The 22,922-nt window shown below is 49.2% G+C and overlaps 8 protein-coding genes across 8 annotated transcripts; 3 read left to right on the forward strand and 5 right to left on the reverse strand.

Moving 5' to 3' along the window:
- Positions 1–1,499: 1,499 nt before the first annotated feature.
- On the reverse strand, positions 1,500–2,346 carry HO133_006796 (uncharacterized protein; the record flags this gene model as incomplete). The annotated part of the gene is made up of 2 exons (XM_037297692.1): positions 1,500–1,871; positions 2,344–2,346. The coding sequence occupies 2 exons, from the start codon at positions 2,344–2,346 to the stop codon at positions 1,500–1,502; spliced, it is 375 nt and encodes a 124-aa protein (XP_037146893.1).
- Positions 2,347–2,885: 539 nt separating this feature from the next.
- Positions 2,886–4,444, forward strand: HO133_006797 (uncharacterized protein; the record flags this gene model as incomplete). Its single annotated transcript, XM_037297693.1, has 4 exons — positions 2,886–3,290; positions 3,432–3,554; positions 3,613–3,757; positions 3,819–4,444. 4 exons carry the CDS (start codon positions 2,886–2,888, stop codon positions 4,442–4,444), a joined length of 1,299 nt encoding a protein of 432 aa, XP_037146894.1.
- Positions 4,445–7,795: 3,351 nt separating this feature from the next.
- On the forward strand, positions 7,796–9,417 carry HO133_006798 (uncharacterized protein; the record flags this gene model as incomplete). Its single annotated transcript, XM_037297694.1, has 5 exons — positions 7,796–7,954; positions 8,026–8,055; positions 8,122–8,172; positions 8,392–8,796; positions 9,028–9,417. The coding sequence occupies 5 exons, from the start codon at positions 7,796–7,798 to the stop codon at positions 9,415–9,417; spliced, it is 1,035 nt and encodes a 344-aa protein (XP_037146895.1).
- A 2,246-nt stretch (positions 9,418–11,663) lies between these two features.
- On the forward strand, positions 11,664–12,286 carry HO133_006799 (uncharacterized protein; the record flags this gene model as incomplete). Its single annotated transcript, XM_037297695.1, has 2 exons — positions 11,664–11,743; positions 11,803–12,286. 2 exons carry the CDS (start codon positions 11,664–11,666, stop codon positions 12,284–12,286), a joined length of 564 nt encoding a protein of 187 aa, XP_037146896.1.
- A 266-nt stretch (positions 12,287–12,552) lies between these two features.
- On the reverse strand, positions 12,553–13,816 carry HO133_006800 (uncharacterized protein; the record flags this gene model as incomplete). The annotated part of the gene is made up of 4 exons (XM_037297696.1): positions 12,553–13,010; positions 13,079–13,102; positions 13,258–13,380; positions 13,456–13,816. The coding sequence occupies 4 exons, from the start codon at positions 13,814–13,816 to the stop codon at positions 12,553–12,555; spliced, it is 966 nt and encodes a 321-aa protein (XP_037146897.1).
- A 2,239-nt stretch (positions 13,817–16,055) lies between these two features.
- HO133_006801 (uncharacterized protein) lies at positions 16,056–17,166 on the reverse strand (the record flags this gene model as incomplete). The annotated part of the gene is made up of 2 exons (XM_037297697.1): positions 16,056–17,101; positions 17,124–17,166. The coding sequence occupies 2 exons, from the start codon at positions 17,164–17,166 to the stop codon at positions 16,056–16,058; spliced, it is 1,089 nt and encodes a 362-aa protein (XP_037146898.1).
- A 1,553-nt stretch (positions 17,167–18,719) lies between these two features.
- Positions 18,720–20,105, reverse strand: HO133_006802 (uncharacterized protein; the record flags this gene model as incomplete). The annotated part of the gene is made up of 5 exons (XM_037297698.1): positions 18,720–18,776; positions 18,824–19,332; positions 19,381–19,467; positions 19,528–19,996; positions 20,046–20,105. 5 exons carry the CDS (start codon positions 20,103–20,105, stop codon positions 18,720–18,722), a joined length of 1,182 nt encoding a protein of 393 aa, XP_037146899.1.
- Positions 20,106–21,027: 922 nt separating this feature from the next.
- HO133_006803 (uncharacterized protein) lies at positions 21,028–22,491 on the reverse strand (the record flags this gene model as incomplete). Its single annotated transcript, XM_037297699.1, has 1 exon — positions 21,028–22,491. One exon carries the CDS (start codon positions 22,489–22,491, stop codon positions 21,028–21,030), a length of 1,464 nt encoding a protein of 487 aa, XP_037146900.1.
- Between the last annotated feature and the right edge of the window lie 431 nt (positions 22,492–22,922).

A 22,922-nucleotide genomic window follows, 5' to 3' on the forward strand; every position in this document is an offset into this window, starting at 1 on the left:
GACGAGTCTGTGAGATTTCAACAAGCTCGGAGCATAACCGGCAGTGAAAGAAAGAAAATCATGTTCTCGATAGCATAACAAAGTGATGTTTCTCGCTATGAGCACCGATCTAGTCAAAATGTTCCTGTGCTCGACCTCATACTGTGAACATTTACTAGTTCCTTGGAGGTCATTTCTGATGTGTGGTCATTAAATATAATCTCCCGTACAATCAGACGCATTGAATGGATTCTAAGGATTAGTGTTTGGCTAATACATAACATCCCAACCACCTAACTCCCCCACAACCACCGCCATAGCCTATGAACCCAACCTCTGCATCGCGACCTAGAGATCATGCCTGAACTCCACGTCTTCCTTCCCCGCCACAAACAACACCATCTCATACCTCGCCACCGCCGCAATCATCCTAAAGACCTCCGCGTTCGCCAACTCGACCCCCTCCCAAATCCATGCTGAATCTCTGCAACCCTTTCCCCTGCACCCTCACCCACCTCTCCGGATTCCAACCCCAGGGGTCCGGAAAGACAGTTTCATCCGTATGGATGCTCAACGTGGTCATGCTGACGGGAGTACCGGGCGGAATCACGTATCCCGCATAGTGCAAAGTTTCGCTGGGGACGACGGGGGCGTTGCCGCCCGTGAGGCCAGAGGCGAGGCCGTTCCCCTCATTGCAGACGGCGGAGAGCTAGGGGAGGCGTTGGAGGCCGACTCCAAGATCTTCTTTTTACACTATACTCGATTTACCTACCGAAGATAGTAAATACTGACATGAATCATGAAATCAAACATTTCAAAGGGACAGCACTAGGTTGACTAAAAGTGTTGACCTCATCGGAAAAGGTGTCTTCCTAATTCTCCGATCTTTTCAGTGCATTTTCCCTCATGAACAACAGCAGGTGTCTTTGGGTTCATACCCAGATACTGACGCCATTGAAAAGATATACTCTCTTCTCCAAGCTCCTTCTATAGTGTCTTCATCCATATAAGGTCGATGTGTGAAGGTCGATACTTCTGGAATAACATGAATAGTAACATTTTCAATCTGCTATCCGTATACAACATATCAAGCTCTTTGGACAATCGCCGATTTTGTGATTCTATCTTCAACGACTATAATTTGGGATTGATGCCTAGAATCGACGCAAATACAATAGAGTCCGGCGCCGGAAACCGTCTATTACTGAGAATTTGCCTATCTCGGATGCTCATTTTTTGATAGGGTCAAATCCCCGGCCTTGATCAAGACCCTGATATCTATCGTGGTGTACGGAGTCGCTCGAGAACCCAAAACCGTATGGTCCCCCTCTCACGCAATTTAATCAACAATCTTCAGCACAGCATCCTACCATCGGCTTGATACAGTTCCAAATACAGACCAAAGAGCCCTACCTCCCACAGAAGCCTCCGTCAACAACATCTATTTCACCACTGACAAAATCACTATGGGTCCATCACCCCCCGCGAGCGAACCCTCCAATTGACATCCCATCCATATTCTACGCCCGAATAAGAGCGGCAAACACATACCTGCCTCTACCAGCGAGATCTACGGCCGCCGCCGCCAAATCATGCGGACGACCCCACCTCCCCGCCGGCACCCTATCCAGAATCATCCTCTCCCTCTCCTCCGAATACCCTTTCGTCAACCCCGTCTCGACATACCCCGGCGCCAACGCATTAACACAAATCCCTCTCTCCATCCACTCATTGAACCTGACGGCGGCGTCCCGCTTATCATCCGGGAACGTGACCGCGGGGGCCCGGCGCGCGATGCCGCCGCAGCTGACCAAGATATCGACCTTGCGGCCCTCGGCGACGCAGATGTGGGAAATGATGGCGAGGACGTCGGTGCGGACGGGGAGGTCGCACTTGTATATCGTGCAGGAGCGACCCGAGGATTCTACCGCCTGTCGGACTTCGATACCGGCGGAAGTGTCGCATTGGAGGAGGATAATATCTATGCCTGCGGATGCACTGAATGTCGGATTGTAAAGTGTTAGCTTCTACGTAATCATCCGGTCTGAATTTCTTTCGTCGAATCGAATGCCGCTGACGAGACCGAACGACTTACAGCGCTGTCACCAATGCCGCCCCTATACCACGTGTGCCGCCCGTGAGAAGAGCAGTCTTGTCTTTGAGTTCGAATGGAGAAGCGAGATAGATAGAACTCTGGTCCCCCTTGTTAGCTGCGTGTCGCTCTTTAGCGCTGTTCTCAGGATGCGGCTGATAGTCTATGATCGATGAGCTTTTACAACATTAAGAAGCGGTCGGAAGTTTGTCAGCGAAGAGATCTCTCGGCCCGTGTCAGATCATCCTATGATCTTTTATTATCTTACTGACCATGGAGTGACTACGTCTTGGCTTCTGGAATCTCGTGGATGCGGAATTCTCTCCTAGGCTTCAACTTGAGTTAATTGTAAGATGAGTCCTCTCCTGGTACTAGTTCCCTGTTGGAAATGTGTGAAGGATTCTTTGATTAAGTAGTCATGAGAGTGTTGAGTGAAGGCTACTTATCCCATCGTCTGGCGCCTGGGGGGTAAAATGTCTTGGCAGAACATCAAATATCTGTATGTTCATCACACAACGACTTTTGAACAACAAGAATCACAGACTTATTTTCTATTATAGAATCTTAGATGTACTTATAAAGATTAATCGGGACACTAAGTATTTTGTTGTGAAAGCAGGCGTCATTGAATTACACTAACATGCTATGGGGGTGTTTTTTGATGTTCGGTCGGAACCCCTGAATTTTACCCCCTGCCAGACGATGGGATAGAACATATCCAAACAGAAACCCATTGACTAAGATCCCAAAAACATCTTCCTTCGTCCTCTCAAAAATGCAACTCCAAAGTAGCTCGGTTTTCCCATAAACCAGCATGGCGGGTGCAACTCGGACTGCGATTTTCTCTGCAGCACCCGAGCTCGATCGTGAAGGTCAGACTCTAAGATCCTTCCCAGCAGAAGCAGCACCAAAGACCAAAGTAGATGCTAGACACCACATAGACGGCGAAGTCAACGGCGCTTCGAGTGCAGAAACAATTTCGAATGGCGATACAGCCGCACATTTACAGGTAAATAATACAGGCAACGAGGCGTCAACCGCACCTATTTCGAGCACGGAAAAAGCTATCGCTGAGAACGACGTGAACGATCACCGAGAGGCCCCAACAGCACCAAACACAGGCGGTGATCTACCGCCACAAGACATGAAAACCCATCATGAACCAGCTCTTGTCGCCGAGAGTGCCAATGGCCACGTCACCGCGACCCCGAATCCCCTCGTAAGCGATGACATCAGGGAAGATGCTGTCATTAGAGCTCGTAACGGCAATTTCTCCACAATGCCCACTCCTCTGACCGAAGGCCACCAGGATGAACCGATTGGCGCGTCCATTAAGAGGGACCAACTCGATGATGTTTAGTCCCCAGCCACCAAACTCAAGCACCGTCTGAGGGACACACAAGACTTGATCGTCTGCCTTGGCGTCTACGATGGATTCTCTGCCCGCATTGCGCTGTCGGTGGGCTTCGATGCCATGTATATGGTATGACTTCGCTCTCTTGAACGGTTGAAATGAAGGATGAGGGCTGACCGTCGTGTAGACAGGTGCCGGAACCACTGCCTCGCGGTTGGGCATGGCAGATCTAGGCGTAGCCAGCCGCACCGACATGAAGGAGCATGCGGACATGATAGCGAACTTGGATCCTAGCAAGATCCTCATAGCTGACATGGACACGGGTTACGGTGGTACAAATTTCCCGTCTTCCCCGTTCCGTGATTTCTTTCTTCTTCTGATCCGCGCATCCAGGCCCTATCACCATCACGACGACCGTCAACCAGTACATACGTGCCAACGTTGCAGGCTTTCATATCGAAGACCAGCTCCTTACGAAGCGCTGCGGCCATCTAGCCGGGAAGAAGGTTGTCTCTCAAGAAGTCTACCTCTCACGCATCAGAGCCGCCAAAGCAGCCAAAGACAAAGCACGCTCGGATATCGTCCTGATTGCAAGAACTGACGCGAACCAACAACACGGGTATGACGAATGCCTCACCCGATTGCGCGCTGCTCAAGATCTTGGCGCGGACGTCGGTCTGCTGGAAGGCTTCAAGAGCAAAGACGAAGCGCGCCGGGCAGTACAGGATCTCGCGCCATGGCCTCTGCTGCTGAACGTCGTTGAGAATGGTCACAGTCCTTTAATCACCGTAGATGAAGCGAGGGACATGGGTTTCCGGATCATCATCTTTTCCTTCGGAACCCTGGTCCCAGCCTATTTGGCGATCAAAAGCGCATTTGAGAGGTTGAAGGTCGAAGGGATTACAGGCGTCCATGAAACAGAGATTAGTCCAAGGTGTATTTTTGATGTCTGTGGCTTGGAGGAAGCGATGGAGGTTGACGAAAATGCTGGAGGAGAGGACTTTAAGGGCGGTGTCTGAGTCAAGTCTCCCTGCATCGGTTGGCGTTACGTGTAGCTCGCCAGGAGATGCTGTACTTAGGGTTCTAGGTGTCTCAATTTTTCAGCTGCTGTGGTCTAAACCTATTCCCGGTGACCAAGGGCGTCCTCGTGGAATCCGGCTGCCATCAATCTTTGTTCAATGTCTCGCACCCAGTTCATTGACGTCTGCAGCAGTATCTCCACGTTTGGATCGCGATTTCTATTACTCGTATCTCGAACAGGTCATGAGCAAGTCCTCGCAATCAGAACCCAGGACGTGTTGTATTGTAAATATGACAGAAAACTTTTGCCAATATAACCTGCTGAGAGGGCTAATTACTAATTCATACCCCAAAACTATGAATCCTTACCGAATCATACCCCTACACCAAAATTTGGGGTATGATTCGGTAATTTGTCATTGCTTGGGGTATAATTTGCCATTCATGATAAAAATCGCAGAGGAGAGGTTCCGCGACCTGGGCCATCTCACCATAGAAATAAGGGGATATCTCCGACCGTATTTAATGGGTGATCTACCAGCTTAGACACATTAGACGAAAGCCGAGTGGGCTAAATTTGGCCTCCCAGCCTGTCTGCACCCAGCCTGTCTACACCCAGCCTATAGCTCTCACACACACTCGTAACTCCACTTCTAATAGCCTAGCCTACACAGGCGTAGACACCTAGATTACAGTCTTAATAGGTAGCATAGGCATAGGCACCTAGCTGCATCTATCAGTAGGCCATTCAAATAAGCCACTATGGCAAGTTTGGTAAATTATCGAATCATACCCCAAGCGATGGCAAATTACCGAATCGTACCCCTACACCAAATTTCACCTAAATATGAAATATGATTCGATAATTTATCATTACTTAGGGTATAATTTGACGAGGGTCTTAAATAATAGTTTTTCGAGATGAGAGTATTTAATAAAGATAATAATAGTGATAGGCTTACTGAGCGTCTAATAGTAGTCGTCGATTTAATTATTAAAAACGGTAGTATTTACGCTACTGGCGGGGTTCAACCCCCGAAGCTTACCCCGCCCCACCCCGTTGCGTAGCGAAGTAATATTGTAAGGAATTATTCCTTCGGGGGCCCTACGGGGCCTTACTGGGCCTACGGGACCCGAATAGAGGTGTCTATAGTGTGAAGTGCGGATACCTCCGGGCATAGCTTTCTAGACTAGCGGTAACTCGAATTAGTCGAAATTTCGCTTACTCGACTTTCGTCTGATGTTTTTAGGGCCCCTTCGGTAACCACATATTTTCAAAATATGCCAACATATTTTCAACTTAGCGTACTATTAATACACGGTTACGTTCGGTAACCATATTTTCACTTGCCAGGCCACATTGCACATTGAAAATATGTAAATTATGGGTTGACCCATAATTTGAGGCCCAATGTGCGCTAAGCACACAGAAATAATGGACATTTATGACTGCAATAGCGATATTTTTCATTTTCATGACTGGTAGCCACATTTCATGACTGCAAAACCTGTAGCTATATTTCAGTCATGGATGACTCTCTATTTGAAGAGGTAGCTGCAAGTGTCGTTCTTACTGCTGCTCAGTACTATTCTTCTCATTATGACAAGCAAATGCGGAGAACGTCTATTCTATCTGGCTATGCCTATACCAAAGAAATCCTTAATGGCCATTCTGCAGTGCAGCAGTAGCAGGTATGTCAGCCATAAGACTGTTGAATGGTAGGTAGGAAGTGCCTAGAAAGAATTTTTCGACTATCCTACATTCGATCCTTACTCAGCGGGATTATAGGGTTACCGAACGAAACCGTACCTATATTTTACATATTTTCAAGTGTCTACTAGTGCTGTTTTGAGCCCACATTCATTTGCCAAGAGGTGGGGTAATATATGTTGGCATATTTTGAAAATATGTGGTTACCGAAGGGGCCCTTAGGCTGATAGAATTCTCATCAAATGCGGTCGAAGAAACTCCCTTATTTCTATAATCGAATAAGCTAGATCGCGGATTATCTCCTTCGTAGTTTGAGGCTACTTTGATAACTTACCAAATTATACCTTAAGCAATAGAAGGATTCGTACTTTCGGGGTTAGACTCGGTAATTTGCCCCCTGCTGAGATCATCGGTGCGAAAGAATTCAAACTGGCCAATAATGCCTAGTAAGTGTATCCAAATATAAAGGTTTGAACATATCACGCCCAACTCGGCGGTCGCAGCACTCAAATTACATTGTGTCCTCGTGGGAGGGTAACCGACTATCATTGCGATATAGTCCCAGCACTGGCATCCCTGGCTTTCTCTCTTCGGTTAGCGGCAAGCTTGTTGCTAGTCCTTCTCTTCATTCAGAAATGGACTACATATCTACCGATAATTTCTGGGCGCATATTATCATACTATCTATCACACGAGGCTCCCGAAGATCCAAACCACCAACTGTGACACTTTTGACCCCTGAGCTTCTGGGTCCCTCCGCTGAAGGCAGAATTTGGTTGAGGATTTGGGTAGCGCAAGGAGTATTCCACGTACGGTCGAACCGCTTTCTGTAAAGAGACTCGTTGTTAGCTAGCGAGGCAAGACCGTTGCGAACGTGCAACCGAGACCTCTGGTCGGAGCGGAATCTAAGTTTCGTATCATGGGCTTTTGTCGGAAATTGGACAGCGGTAGTGTCACTTTTGATGTTTAGTGCCCGCACAATGGACATTCTTCTTGATGACTTTGCAGTCTTGTGCTAGCATCATTCATCTTCGAAAAAGCGGTAACCAGGACAGCAGAACCAACATGCTGGGTACATCCAAACTGTGAGATTGCAATCAGTCTGTGCCACGGTGCGGGGTCCATGCTGATCAGGAGGATGCCGACCCCCTGCGCAAGTGCATGATAATGGTGTGTGCGGCCGTTCGCTAGGCTTCCCGCTGACAGCTCCAACTCCAAGTTCTGGAAATTGTTCGATAGGACAGGAGCCAGATGGTAAGGCCAACCGAGCTCCCAGCCAATAATCATTGGGGCGGGACGGTGGGAACTGCCACGTGGGCCACGAGGCCCAGAGCCCCCAAATAAAGATGATAACGCTCGAGATGGAGACGATTGGAGTGCACACCTCGTGATGACCGTGCCACACACTTAGCTCCGGGACCCTGGGAATCACAAAACTTGATTGACACGAAGATCGATTCCCCAATCCCCCTCTCATCTTCGCCAGCCCATATTGACCCTCTTCCCATCTGCCTCCCGAGTCTGCTTTTTCCAATGCTCTTTCGGTGAGGCTTTGACTTCGTGCGTCGTCTGGTGAACGCTGTCGTTGTGTCGATTTGTCGCTTTGCTTGCCGCTGAGATGGCTTTCTTGCCTCGAGCCATGTCTAGCCCCACAATTCCTACCGCGGCTGAGGATCCTACGCTTTACGCCAACCGCGATGGCCAAGTCATCAGCGCCTCGGTGACCCTGCTTGTTCTCCCAACTGTTTTCGTCGCTTTACGCGTCATGTCACGATACATGTCTGGAGCTGGGTTTTGGGTATGCTTTATCCAGTCGCATTGTCCGTAACGTGATGCAATTAGCGCAGGAAAGGAATTGACATCTTCCAGTGGGATGACATGACTGTGGTACTTGGAATGGTAGGTTGAAATCTCAGAATGTTCGGAGCTTGTTGTCAGAATTGCTCAGAACTTACAATGCTGCAGATGCTCTCCTGGGGTCCGAATATAATCAACATTCTAGGCATGAAGCACCACGTAAGAATGATCAGTACCATTTCTGATAACGCCCGCAGCCTCTCATCATTCACTGGGACATCATACCGCCGTGCTATCCCAAGCAACCCTGATGTCTTTCTATCAACACCTCTATGCTTTTGAAATACTATACTCGCTCGGCATAGCTTGTGTGAAGTTCTCAGTGTAAGCATTGGTGCATCCGTATAGCTCGGATTCTACAAGCAGCTTGCCTGACAGTCCTCCGTTACAATAAGTATTCTATTCCAATACCGAATCTTCCCGATCCTTTCGTTCCGGCGCATCATCAGTGCTTGCGGTGCCTTCGTGCTGGCATTTGAGGTCGCATCCACCGTCGTTTTCATCCTCGAATGTACACCTATTCACGACTTTTGGGTCACTTTGGGCGGCTATCTCGCCCCAGAGCTCGGCGGTCGATGCATCAATCTTGTCAAATTCCTGCTGGTAAATGGCTCCATCAATACAGTTACGGATTTTGCGCTCTTACTCACGGTGGGTGATGGCTCTCCAGGGGATCGTGGCGTTGCACTAATGCGAGCAAAAGCCCTTGCCAATACTCTGGCGTCTGAGAGCAAGCACGCTGCAGAAATATATCCTGACCGGCATCTTCATCTCTGGTTTAGTGTAAGCAGAACCACCAATCTTTTCTTGTGAATATCTGGGACTGAAGATGTACTTCTAGTGTCACTGCAGTGAGTATGGTACGGCTAGTCGTGATAGCCCAATACCATGGAGACGATGTTACTTGTGAGTGACTTCCACCTGAGGCCCGCCCCCTCACATTAAGGCCCCGCAATTCGCTAACACTACCCACCAGATGACTTCGTCCCAACCTGCATCTGGACAGCCGCCGAGCCCTCAATAGCCGTAGTATCCGCCTGTCTCCCCTCGCTACGCCCGCTCTTCGTCCGCGTTGTCTGGGGCCGCGCTCAGAGGCCTATCGTCGAGCAAGACGACTACTTCGGCCCTTCCAACCAGTTAACCCCGACATGGCGCAGCGGCAGCAAAGCACACGACCGATGTTTCAACAGGCTGCCCGATAGCGGGAAGGTCACGCTTGGCTCGTGGACCAATAATGTCGCTGTATATGGAGGCAAGGGAGTGCAAGAGACTGAAGAGGAGATTTTGGAGCTGGGTAGTCCCCGGGAGGATGAGATGGAGACCCCGATGAATCGTATCAGGGCGAAGACAACGGTTGTGCTCACGATTAGTGAGAGGGTTGATTGGCAGGATGATTTGTTCTGAAAGAGAAAAGGGATACAGGCTTTGGGTGGACTTTTTTGGGGGGAGTTCCTACATGTTAGTCTCGGAATCTGATAAAAGGACGAAAATCGCCTGTATTCAAGAAGAAGTCTTCGTAACGAACCAATCAGATCCTTAGATGCCGCATCAACTGCGCAGTGATCACGTTCGCAAAGATTCGACGCTGCAGTCACATCAGTTTTAGGATCACAATGGTACTGAGCCGAGGGTCGCATCACATGAAGCACTGTAGATCCTCATGTGAAGGGCGATGCAAGACGCTGGACGGAGGATGCGTCGATGGAGTGGCCAGAAGAGCCGCAATTGTCTCTTTGGCTTTGGGATTTGGAATTTCTGCATGTCTACAGACTAGCTCTATGGGTACTAGTGTAACTTCACTCACATCTACCGAACGTCCATTGATTCCCCTTGCATTCTCTCAAAAAGAACAGAATCAATCTCTTTTAACACCCGGTCTCCCTGTGTTGAAAGACCGCAACATCCAGCTCCCTTTCTGTTCTGCAACAATTCCGTAGCCACAACAGAATACGCCAACTTCGGGGCCGCAAATCTTGATGGCTTCGAATCCAATTAAAACAACGAAGAAGAGATCTGCCATCCGCAAAACCCACATGCTTTAGAACGTTTTGGACCAAGCGTATCTGGGCTCTCATGACGCTGCCCAAAGGCCTACCAAAGAGTGGAGCCCTGCCATATACTCAGATAAAAACGGCCAGAGGTGCCTCTAACCTTGCCGAACAGGCAAAATGATCCGACCACAAATCACTCATTACTTCAGCGATACAAGATCATGTCCATTTATGGACTTACCATGAGAGCTACGGTGTATCACGTACAGGTTCCTGCTTCCGGCAGATTCTGCAATCTATGCGAAAGACTTCTTGATCCTTAGGAACATTAACTCCCTTCACGTTCGCCTTATCCAGTGATACCACAGCTATAAATTCCTAATCTAAGCCGACGCTTAAGTCTATTATAGATATCCATCTTCTCATTACGTGGGAGAGACCAAATCCGCTTCGTATGCAATAGTGGGCAGAGCCGAAAAGTTTGAAATGCAGAGACCGACCACGACTGAACTCGGGCGCTCGTCGAAGCTGCCCGTAAGGATCATATTATTCTTCCGGGCCTTGTCCCAAAAGGGTTTGTTGCAGACTTGGTTTTGAAAACTGAAACAACATCAGCAGAGACCTTCGATCTCTATCGTCAATGCAAAAGGCTTGGGGACATTCCCCAAAAGCTGGCTATTCCGACATACTGAGTGAGCCGCGATCAACCCGAGAAAGTCACAACCCCCATATTTGATACCCCCGCCAGTGAAAGTGATGGCGGTGTAGAGCACACTCCTGGAGAAACTACTGCGAAAGGAAATGATGGTGATGACATCGTTACATCGACCATGGAGGGACCGAGCGCGTTTGGGGATGTTGCTCCCAACTTCGTTGCTCATTTCGGGGTAGGATGTCACCTTCACGGAACACCTAATCATACCCCGAAATTTGGTGTGGGGTATGATTTGATAAGGATACCATCATTCGGAGTATGATCCAATAATTTGCCCGCCTCAAGAAATGCGAAACCAGCTCTATCAATATGTCCTCGGCGGTTGATTCTTACACGTCAAGTATGAAGGAGACTATCAGGAGTGGATGCCAAGAAGCGAGAAGATTACCTACCACATTCTGATGGTAGAAACTGCTAAGTGAAATGAATATTCGAAGATCGGTAGCAGGGTTTGTGAAGTGAAGCGATGATCAATACCCCAGGCTTTCAGACAAGCCGTGAAGCCACAAACGCGACAACGTTTTCCAAATTTACTTCTAAGAGGTGCCTTCATCAATGACAAATCGTAAGTTAACGGCGCTCAAACCACATTCAAAACTCAAAATCGAGCCGATTTCAGCACTCTTTGTTCTAGTGAAGCAACTTCATCTCCTTTTGTCGCTTGACGGACTCGGCGAACAAAGGGGCTTTACTTCTCTATTTTCGGAACAACTCTCGGATTGAATCTGAACAAGCCCATTTCCACCCTTTACGGAGGGGACAAACAAACAGACAAACAAACCCGGGACCATCTCAGTGCTTAAGAGACATCATCACCGCGATGTTTGGTTACGTACGTACGTTACCTTAGAATCCCAGATTGCAACTAAAATATTTTTTAACATTCTCTTTTCTCTTCCAAATCCGCTTCCATCATGAAACCCTCATATTTCCTCGCCGCCACCATGGCCATTTCAAGCGTCTCCGCGCATCCCGCCCACATATACAACGATCAACCCAGCCGACGATACCTACCATCATCTCCGTAAACAACCCCTCCCTCCCCTCCTCTCCCTCAAGATCCCCATCTAACACCCCTCCCAGCCCAACCCTCCCAACCTCCCAAAATGGTGTCCTGCCGAACGGCACCATCATCAACGCCTCCACTAACTGGACGAAACCCAGCGCCATCATCCCCAGCACCAGCACCGCCTTCAACTACACGGGCCCCTGCACCATCTACGTCGTGCAAGCCGGCTACGGGGACCCGGCCACGTACTCCGCCTGGGCACGGGACGCGTCCGACGCCGCGATCGGGGACATGGGGGTCCGCAAGATCGGGGCGACTGCGGATTTCGCCGTGGGAGGGGGGAAGATGAGTTTTGGGACGATACCGCCGGCTTACGAGACGGAGCCTGCGAAGGTGGTGATGAGCTGGGAGGCGTGGGGCATGCCTGCGATTGCGATGTTTTTTGAACCGGTGTTGAGCGAGGGGAGTGCTGGGTGTGCGTTTGCGGGGGATGCGGACGGGGATGAGGTGACGTATTTTGAGTGTACGTTTGGGTGTAGTCCCCAAGGGGATTCGTAGATGCTCTTTACGCTTTTCATGCGCAAGGGTGTTCGTGACGATATGGGGATCTTGGTGGTCTCTGAATAAGTGTGTGGTGACAAAGAGTTGATGCGCATAAAGCTAGAACGAATGAAGCGGTGCACAAGTGAATCCACCTAAAGTCTAAGGAGGCGACCTCTAACTACTTAAGTACTTTCTTGTGATAGAAGGGTCCAGATTACAGCGACTATGACTTCTTTATTTCCATAACCAGCTTCCGATTATCTCCTGAATTTATCGGTAAGCTATTGTTCGTACGAAACTAAACAGCACTCATTCAGCATCGACTCACCCAAAAAGCGCGCTTTGCCCGCCCTCCCACCCCTCGCACACATGCCATCCAAAGCAACAGCGGCCTGCCATAAGTCAAACCACGAAGCCGCATCATCCGGCGCGGTCGTATCAACAGTAATAGAGCATTGCCCAGTAGCTAGAGAACACGCAGCAGATTTCAGCAAAAAGAACCTTTTCATCGAAAGCAAAGGGCAATGATGCTCACGCTCCGTCAAAACCTGCGGGAGGTGTTCTTCGACGCCCGCGATGCCAACAGCCCCAAAAGTCGTCTGTTCGATCGAAACGTTCATGGTGTCGAGAATCGTCTGACAAGAGGCCGACACAGGGCGTGTTGCCAGCGGGGTGTTCGAGCACCTTACGAAAGGTGGGGACCAGGATTGCATGAGCAAGACGAAATTGAGTTCATCCGCTGATCATGGGTCAGTAGACATCATTCTCTATCACTGTGTGTGATCGAGGATTCGCAAACCAACTTACCCATGTCGAAGACTACGCCGCCCTCTGTACGGACACTTAAGTCAGCAACGTTCCAAAAGAAGAATCTAAATCGACCGACAAGTTACAGGGATACCCGGAACTCATTGTTCCTGGGACCTATCTCAAAAGTCGAATGTAGAAGTACATTGACACACAAGAAAAAACCTAACTGTACGTACTAGGAGGTATAGCTTTCTCCACGCACTCTTGCTGGATGATAGTCGCGGCCCCAAGCAAGTCGTCATTCCTCACATGTGAAGGGTAAGACGTCTGAATAAGATCGATAATGCATTGCCCATCCGCTATCGAGCATCAGCCAAAAGATAAAAAACCAACCAGAGGCACTGAATCGTGACCCGGCATCAAAAGGTGCTTACAGCCAACGTATCGTTTCGGAAGGTTGACATCCCAGGAACCCTTGCCGCGCGGTCCGTAGCTACGCTCAGGGTCCGTGATGATAGTGGCTGGATCTTGCGGGATCTGAGCCAGAGCGTCCTTGCAGCTAGCAGCCGGGGGATTGCCAAAACTGCGATCATCGCAGCTAACCTTTGCCCAGGTGAGGATGGGCATGGTATTCGAGTTCTCTGATCCGGCAGAAGCGTTCAAGGATGGAAGAAGCAACGAGGGTTTCGTCAGGGTGATTGAGCCGTCGCGAATTTGCGGTGGATGCAAGGCTAGCGAAATCACGAAGGTCGGGAGCAGGTAATATGTTGCTAAATAAGAGAACAAGGATGACATGGTCAAAAAGTTGCGTTCAAAGATGGGAAACGGAACCTAGAAATGTTAGTGAGGGGTCGGGCACGAGGTGAAACACTGAGCAACACGAATCTAATAGTCCAGGGACTTTTTCCACGACGGCTAGGTTGTTTGAAACACTTTGATTGTGGGCCTGTGCTTCTTTTAACTCCACTGCGAAGCTGCTTGGATGCGCTTTACTTGCACATACGTCGGTCATGCGATTGGCGGCTATAATCGTATGCGTTGCTGGAAGTTTGGAGCGCATCATGAAGATTGTGACTATTAGCGATGGGAATAATATCTGCAAAGGCTTCACGTGTGCAGTGAGGCGTATGTTTGTACCGGAGACTTCTTTTCCGAACGCGGGATTACGAAAACGAGATACCTACAACAATTATTATTCATCAACAGGAGAGTTATACCAAACAAGAAGATTGATGGAAGAAGCAACCTTGCAGTGACAGTAAGTCCGAGACGACCGTCTCAGCTCCCCCAGCCACCATTTGTGAAAAGTATCCCTCTTCTCTTTCATCTCTGCTAATCCTCGAAGAGTGATCATTTCCCATTAAAATAATTAACATCATGAAAACCTTTTGACACGCAACGTGGGTCAGCGCAGAGAACACTAACCTCAGACAAACCTCGAGAGCCTCCACTCTTCACAAATATCACACACATCCAAATACAGTTGGCGTCCCAGAACCCATATCAAGGTCCGAGACCTTATCCTCGAATGCTGCCTGTGCGTTGAAGGCAGAATCGTTCCGTTTTCAGCCCGTTACGAGGGCGAAGGACTCTCCACTCTCGTGACAAACGCTGTGCGGGACTGAGACGTTACTGCCGGACCGAGACGTTACATCAGAGACGCTGCGTGTCGCTCTTCCAGCTGTGAAAAGTGTCACTCGCGACGAGGCCCTACCAATCTTATACCGCGAAAAATTCTATCCTACAGCGATGGTAGTTCTTGGTATTTGACAAGGGGTGTGGCGCACCATGTCAGACCTGTCTCAACGCAATTCAATGTGAGTCCACTGTTCGGGGTGTTCACATCCTAACAGGCACCGCAATCAAAGCCAAGAGACGTGGCCTGAGATGTTTACTTGGCAAAGCTATCTTATATGTACCTCCGAGCTTAGAGAAGACTCGCTGACACCGAGAACTCAAAGATGGACATAAGCACACGTGCTCCATTCCATATCAGTATAGAAGCGATGGAACAGGCTAACCTAAGAACACACGGACTCGGCAAAGACAAACTGAAGGGGGAGATCCGTTTCGAGCGTGGTTGTGTCCAGGGTGTGGGTTGGGCAGTCAAGCAAAATGTCCCTTGGGAAGATGGCGCTGGAGATGTTTGTACCGGCCTTCGAAAATCTCTTCTGCCCCATTTGGTGTTGTCGACAGGAGGTATTGTATTCTTTTTGTGATGAGATGAGACCGGAGGGTCAATGGTAATGAATAGAGCTGAACGAACTATGTTACGGATATAGAGCGACGGTACCAATTATCAAGCCTAAGCGCGAGACCAGGAATTCGATTCTTCGGTTGGGCAATGAGGAAGAGATGTTGTTCAGCGATGTATGGGGTGAGTAGTGACAGGCTTAAGGGCGTTTTGTGGTACATTGAAATATGATCTGAGATGCTTGCTCACAGCGCGCTTTCTATCAGTCAACATAGTATTTCCCCCAGCACCGAGAGCTTGCAAGCTTCAAAGCACGGATAGCAAAATCAAAGGCGTTATCTCCTAATTTGCGGATAATAGAGCCCATAGTACCTGTTCTCCAAATACAAACCCTATCGTAAGTTGTTAACAGGAATCTATCACTTGAATCGTGGCCATCTATGTATGCAAGCGATGTATCAGATACTAGAGGTGAATATCAAGAAATCGACAACCGTCAATTACTGGACGGTTAGGAAGCACTCCTCGTTCTCGCGCTAGTAGTTCAGCAAATCCAACATGAGCGGTCTATAAACGCAAAGAAACTGATGCTGTCGCTCTATAGCCTACTATGATAAACTGCAATATCGTCTAGACGATCCCATCGACTAGCGCCTAGGGCATAGAATGTCTTGGCACGCATGGCTGAGCCCCTGAATTGTACGCCCTGCCAGTCGATGGGATACTAGGCGAATTCCCAATGACGGACCAGGAGAGCGGGCGGCCGCAGATAGGACATCACGTAGAAGAAGATGACATACCCCAGCTGCTTGCCGTCGTATTTGGGTGTAATCAGGTGTTTTACCCCAATGTTGAAGCACAGCGATGCTGCTTCTCTATGAGCTCTTGCTGAACTCGGATGTGATTGTCAGCGCTGTCCGGATTCATCAGCCTCGCCCGTAGGACATTGGCAGATTCCAGTTGATCTTCTTCTGTCCAGAGTGATACCAACGGCCCGGCAGGGTGCATATCCTCTGAGACAACCTTGACATGGACCGAATTCAAAGGCAAGACGGACAGCTTCCGCAAAAATTCCGCGAAACGAGTCTCTAAGGGCGCATCCAGCCCATGTCCGTTCTTGAATTTCGAGTATGACTCAGTGTCCATCTCATGGCCAATGAGCAATTCCAGACGCCGCAGTCTCTGCAAAGATCTGATGAGAGGTAGCCTTATAGCAGGATTCCACTCTCTTTCCCCTTCAAACGTCCAGTGGATTACCAATCGAAGTTTCTGCACGGTTCTTCTCTGAAACGAGTCCCGAGTCTCCATGAAGCGCTCGAACGTAGTGGCATCGTTGAAAGAAAAAGTGTTTGTAGACCATAGTATTTGGTTGGCTTCCGTGTAGACCTGCCTACAAGTGCGGAGTAAACCCAGATGCATCTCCCTGGGGTATATTCTTCCGTCTTGCTCTTCAAAAGGCACGTTCCTAGGGAAAAGGCTACCTAGACCGAGATTTCGATTGCAAAGTTGCCAACTCAAGCTTGAAAGTCCCTTGGGTAGTAAGTCGACCAACTTGGACTCTTCCTTACTGCGCGGACCATCAGGGTCGCAGACCAATAGGGACCAATGATTTTGTGCAAAAACAGCCTTTCTTTCAACGTCGAAAGGGGTAGAAGACGCGTCGCTCCGTGACTCGCAATCGTCATCGTGGAGGTACTTGAGATGGATGAGCCTGTGCCCTAGCACTTCGGTATATATCTTTCTACGGATCTCTAGAGGCAGCAAACGTAGGAGAGGGGAGGCCGTGGCGTTCTGCAATATCCTGGAAGCACGGGTCAGTGATCTATACGATGAATTCTCTCGGTAGTTGGGATCCAACACGGCTTTGGTAGCAGCCTTTTGGGGCTCTGAAAGGGACGCGCTTCTTACGCTGACCCTCTGCCTTCTCGGCTTCGTTCTTGCGTTTTGCCATGCTTACGGCATTGCAAGTAGTTGAGTGAGTGATCGAAGTTCAGCAGACGAGCAGCTGTGTGTTGGCTGTCTCGTCGCTATTGGTTCGCGGACTCCGCTACGCTTAATCGTTCCTAGCGTGAAACCTCCTTTGCCTGTACAAGCAAAGCCACCCTTCCTCGACAGCAATGCCCCATTGCTATGCGCTCCACCTTTCACTCCCCCATCTTCATCTCTAGCAATACCATCCTTTCCAGTATTCCGACAGCTGGGTCTTCAGTATGGAGGAGATACGTGATGGAAACACCAAGGCCACAGCAGGCGCTGACCATTGGCGTAGGAAATGGAATAAAGAAGTGCGGGAGCAAGAGAGACGCCCAGTGATCGGCTTCTTGGGCTGGAAGATCGTTTTAGAAGATGGAGGCGGTGGCCATGGGACGCAGGACCATGCCCTGATACTGTCGGATGTTCCTGTCAGCGTGGAGACGGCAAGAGAATATCCCAGGTCTGTCCAATGCGGCAGTCCTCTACCCAGAGCATCTACGAGCGCGTTACCCTCTGCTACAAGCATAGCCGCTATGAACTGCGCTTGAACGACGCCATCACGTTCCCCTCGCTCACTCGCTTGCTATTCTCTAGTCCGCTCACTATCTGATATCCTCGTACCCCACTGTACGAATGTGCCGCCAACACCACATCTTTGCCTTTTTCGACTAGGTGTCCTCACGCCGAGCGAGTGGTTTGAATCTCGATGATCAAAGTGGCTGTTATTAGCACTATACTGAAGAGGGATACGGTTAGGCTAGGAAAGGAGCACATTTGAAGGAGAAACATGGTTAGGGTGAAGTGGACGCGCTTGTGGAAGGACCCGGGGACGAACACGATGGTTGGTCTATGAGAGGGTGAGGATAATGTGAAAAGAGGATGAGTGAAGATTGTTGAGATGGATGTCGATGGGACGGATATTTGCAGATTTCGTCCAAGCCACATCAATCACTTTGATGAAACGCTGTCTGAAAGGAGTGTACACGCATGGTGCTGGCTGCACAGGGCGTTCGAATCCCTGACTACGAATCGGCAGGACCAGTGCGTAATCGACTCTGAAAATGGAGGAGCTCTCAACACCAAGGGACAAGGTACGGGAATAACAATCGATATCTGCATGGTATTGAGACCCTCACCACCTTTATCCGAGGAACGGGGAATGCTCGCACACTGCTCCGTGATACAGCTCACACAGGCTTCCTTTCCACCACGATCTGCAAAGTCTTCTCAATGCATCTTCCTTACTGCAGCTCGGCGTATCGCACACCGCTTCCACAAGTCCTCTCAATTCATCGCCACTTCTAGCCGATCCCCATACATTCTGATATTGTCATGTATTCCTTCTGATATACATGTAGAACAGTATGCTCAAGCTACAGCCGAGGTAGCCTACTCCCGCATCATAATGCATCGGAGGACCTTGCTCTGAACTGAGGAGCGCCATCAATCGCTTCCACCGCCACCTTATAATGGGTTGTCTTCCTTCCATTGGTGTCACTAACACCGATGTCCTCAACGGCATGGTCTCAATTACCCCATCCTCGGTTGCGCTGCGTTATTGATGTGAGCACCGTGAGGATGTATTTTCTATTCATGTCAGTATCTCATTATCTTGGCTGCCGACCAAGACGCACCTCTTCTTCCCATGAAACATCTTGAGTGACCACGACTTCGCGTCCGGTGCGCTTCGAGGGTTCAAAGCCAGTCAACTCGTCGTATGTTTCCGGCCCCACACCAAGCCGACTTCCTCTGATGAATGTCCGCATGCCCGTCATGGTACCAGCCGGGATCGCAGGAAGTGTTTCTAGATCGTGATCTTCCGCTGACTTACGAGCCTTTCGAAGTCTTGCAACAGTCGAGGAGTACCATGGTCTTGCTTTGTCTCCACTGGATCTAGAAGCCTGCGTGACGAAGACGGAGCGAAAAGCAGTGATTGAAACCATCGTCACTGCTATACAACCTTCGATTTGAAACCAGAAGAATTGCCATGTGTATCCGTAATTGGCACTGAGATGGAAGCCTATGAGCCTAATGAACGCAAAAAGTATCATGAAGATGCTGAGGCCAAGAAAGGCGCCGATGCCTAGCTTTTGACGGGTGTCGATTCTCACTTGCCACAGGACGCGCGCAGGGATACTGACGACTGCTACGAGTCAGTGTCCTATCTTCTCAGTGTGATGAACATTCGGACTTAAGATATCGGTTGCCACATCAAAGATGATACCAGTCGTGGTGAGACCAGATCGCTTCGTGAATTGCGAGCCATAATCGCATTGAACTGAGGTTTACTTTTACTCAGCTCAAATTTCAGGAATGGCTTTTCGGCGGGTCTACTCACTAGCTGAGGAATCTGTGTGCGGGCAGGCGATGAAGGTATAACACACACAAAATGCGAAAGCAACCGCGTTGACAGCGCAGACTGCTTTCCAGTACACGACAAGTTTCTCAACACGACTGACGAGATGACGAAAAAACACCAAGAATGAAGCTTTGACCGAGAACATGACGACCCAAAGCAAAGGCTCATGGACGAAGTCAAGGATCTGGAAGTTGTGAACTTCAGCGGCAACATCGATCCCAGCTGACGCCGCCTCTTCTCTGGCGGAAGACCCCTCTTGTGCAAAATGCTGAATAAGGAACAGAGTGTAAAGTGACTGGTAAAGCATTGCGAACCCTCCAGTCAGGGCTGCACAGGCGATCATGAGGCAGGCATCATCTAGGAAAAGTCTTCTTTGGTAGTGAAGCCGGACAGCTGTCCGCATGGCGGCTGCTATGATTGCAGTGCCAAAGAGAGTTCCAGTGACGACCTGCTACTGATTAGCTTCATATTGCGATATGCGTGGTAGATCGAATGACCTCAAATGCGATTTTCGGGATCTTGCCATCACCGTCGGTGTCGGAAATTGTCATGACCATTGCGAAGAAGACGGCTTTCGATACCCGCTAAAGAAGAGGTGCAAAATCCTGATGAAATAAGATAACAAGAATAAAAAAATAGAAATAAACATCTGGAAGGGGGAGAGGACACATTGAAGAAGCATCCATTATCTCAGCCGTGGGATCTCTGCGCCTTGCCTGCACCTTGACGTTACCGCCCCATTTCTACTGCCCCGGTATCTTATTCCATAGCGTAGATGACCTATGCATAGCATCCGCAGTAAGATTCCTCAGCCGCATACACCATGCGACGAATCCTTTGGCCTACCAGAAAACAAAGCGGATCAACACCGCACCCACACGACCGGCATACATTTCGCAACTCATGGACTCCAAGCATTCCCTTTTCCATAACGTGCAGAACCTCGGACGAATTTATACCAGAATCGCAAGTAATTGCACGATCAATCGTGGTATCAATGCTGGGTATCCTTCGGGGCTCAGCTCGTTTGCCGCATACCTGAAACGCAGCTCGCTAGCTCACCTGAATACAAGCAGGTAAGCGAGGGACCACGAAATAGCGTCGTAGCAACAGTCTGCATGTCAGCATGCGACATGACCTCTGGCCAATGTGGACAAAGTAGCTGCGGGCTACGAAATGAAACAAGTAAAACAGGCTGCCAAATCGTGCGAATTGATTGTTGCCCTTCGCGGCTCTCTGCAGCACTTGCGCGGAGCTAATGCACTTCTGGCAAGATGCTTACGGTTAGTAAAAAGTTGTTTAGAGTCTGCTATAATGAGCATCACGGACAATGGGTGTGAAAGAGGATTCTAGATTGGTTCGGACTAGGCAACGTTTCTTTGATTTGCTTGATCATGAATGAAAGCTAATGCAGGACATGCGAGGTTGCCATTTTCAGCAAGGGAAGAGAAGTCTGGTCTCTTACTCAATGTACTTTCTCTAGGACTCAGTGCTGTCATCGCCACTATCGCTCGACGAATCAGACTCGTCAAAAGGATTTCGAATCTCTGGCAGGTGTGAAGGACGTATCTTAGCCCACTCGCTGATCAATCTGTCAGCATCCTCTATATGCCAGCTGGCATTCATCCCCTGCTGAGCGAACTTGAATAGCCTCCTAGCAATCCGGTATTGTGGCAGGTACGCGAAGCCTAGAAACCTTTCTCCAACGGCATCTTCAAACAACTGCTTCAGTTCTTGCTGTTTGAGACTGTTTGGTGTATCGTTGGCATGAGCCTCGTCTTCGTCTTCCTCAAAGTCCCACGCCCAGATCCACATCGGCGGAACACAGCCTACGAATCGAGGGGCGAACACTGCGCTGTCCCAATCCAGAATACCAGAGACCGAGAGTGAACTGTCTTGTATATTGACCATTATGTTTTGAGGGGCGTGATTGAGGTCTAGATGGCATAGGCAATTCTCGTTGTCACCTAAAAAGCCAACTTCGTTCATCTGAGTCGCTACAGCTGCGAGACACTTCATGTAATCGGCTTTGATACTATCATCGTGCTTTGAAGCGGCGGCTTTCCACCTTCCAAATTGTGATAGGAAGAACTCGAGCGTAGAGCAGTGATTGGGCGCCTGTGCTGCTAGACTGATATCATCCAGTTCTGGATTGTCACCAAAAGGGTCGGCATCGACATCAAAGGCGCGGACGTTGTAGTTTTGACTGCCGTCTTGGTTGGCGGCAATATCGACCTGACCCGGTGTGGAATGGCCCATCTCTTGCAGCTTACGCAATATGCGACCGAACTCGGTCGAGAAAGTGCATTGCTGCTCATGAGTCAGCTGTGTGAAGTTTTGTTTCTTTGACTGTAAGTCGAAGCCAGGTATCCTATTTTGCACCACGTATGGACGCTTGAGAGGATTGTTCGCTGTGAAGTCCATGGCGACGACTCTTGCCACAGGGATTGTGGAATACTGGTGAACATATTCTACGATTGCGACTTCTTGATTTGGACGGGCGCTTTCGAAACGTGGCACTCTCAGAATGTATCGAATCGCGTCTTGCGACTTTGCTTTGGTGACTGTGATGCCGATGATTCGATTGAAGCTGCCGCCCGAGAGACGCTCGACATGGAAGGTATTGGATGAAAAAAGGCTAGCTGTGCGAGAAGAGGTCTTCCTTGGTAGAAAGCCCGTAAAGACATTGCCTAGAAGGTGCTCGAGGGTTGGAACTCTCATAGAGTTTGGCCATATGTTTAAGCACAGCTGCTCAACGAGTGGCTTGAATTCTTCGAAGGGCTCGTGGTGAAACTCAAGTGTAGATGTCTGAGACCTGACGGAATGAACCGAGTGCTTTGAGGTATCCGCGACTTCTTCCTGAGCTTGCAGATTGGGCAAATTCGCGGTCATTGAGAGTTTTGACTCTTTCGAGGTATTTTCTTGTCTCAAAGTGGTGTCCATGGCCGGTGCGGTACAGTAAAACAAAGAGAGATGCCAGGACTTCACCGCACCACGGCGAAGCTAAATACGTCTAGGTGGCCCCTTATTCTGTATGTTTGACGGTGTCGACGAAAGGTTTGTAATGGTGGGATCTTATGGCCACACATTGCAAGAGTCACTTTGCAGGAATTAGAACTATCGCAGTATCAGAATCTGCATGCATCCGTCAGACCCTTGTCTCTGGAATGTTTGCTTGTGAAGGACAAGGGCGAATTACTAATTCATACCCCAAAAGTATGGATCCTTACCGAATCATACCCCTAATTACTGAATCATACCCCTACACCAAATTTCACCCAAATATGTGGTATGATTCGGTAATTTGTCATTGCTTGGGGTATGATTTGATGAGGATCTTAAATGATAGCTTGCTGATATGAGAGGGTTTAATG

This window comes from Letharia lupina (assembly GCF_014066315.1).
Source record: "Letharia lupina isolate WasteWater1 chromosome Unknown contig_27, whole genome shotgun sequence".
NCBI classification, from domain to species: Eukaryota; Fungi; Ascomycota; class Lecanoromycetes; order Lecanorales; family Parmeliaceae; genus Letharia; species Letharia lupina.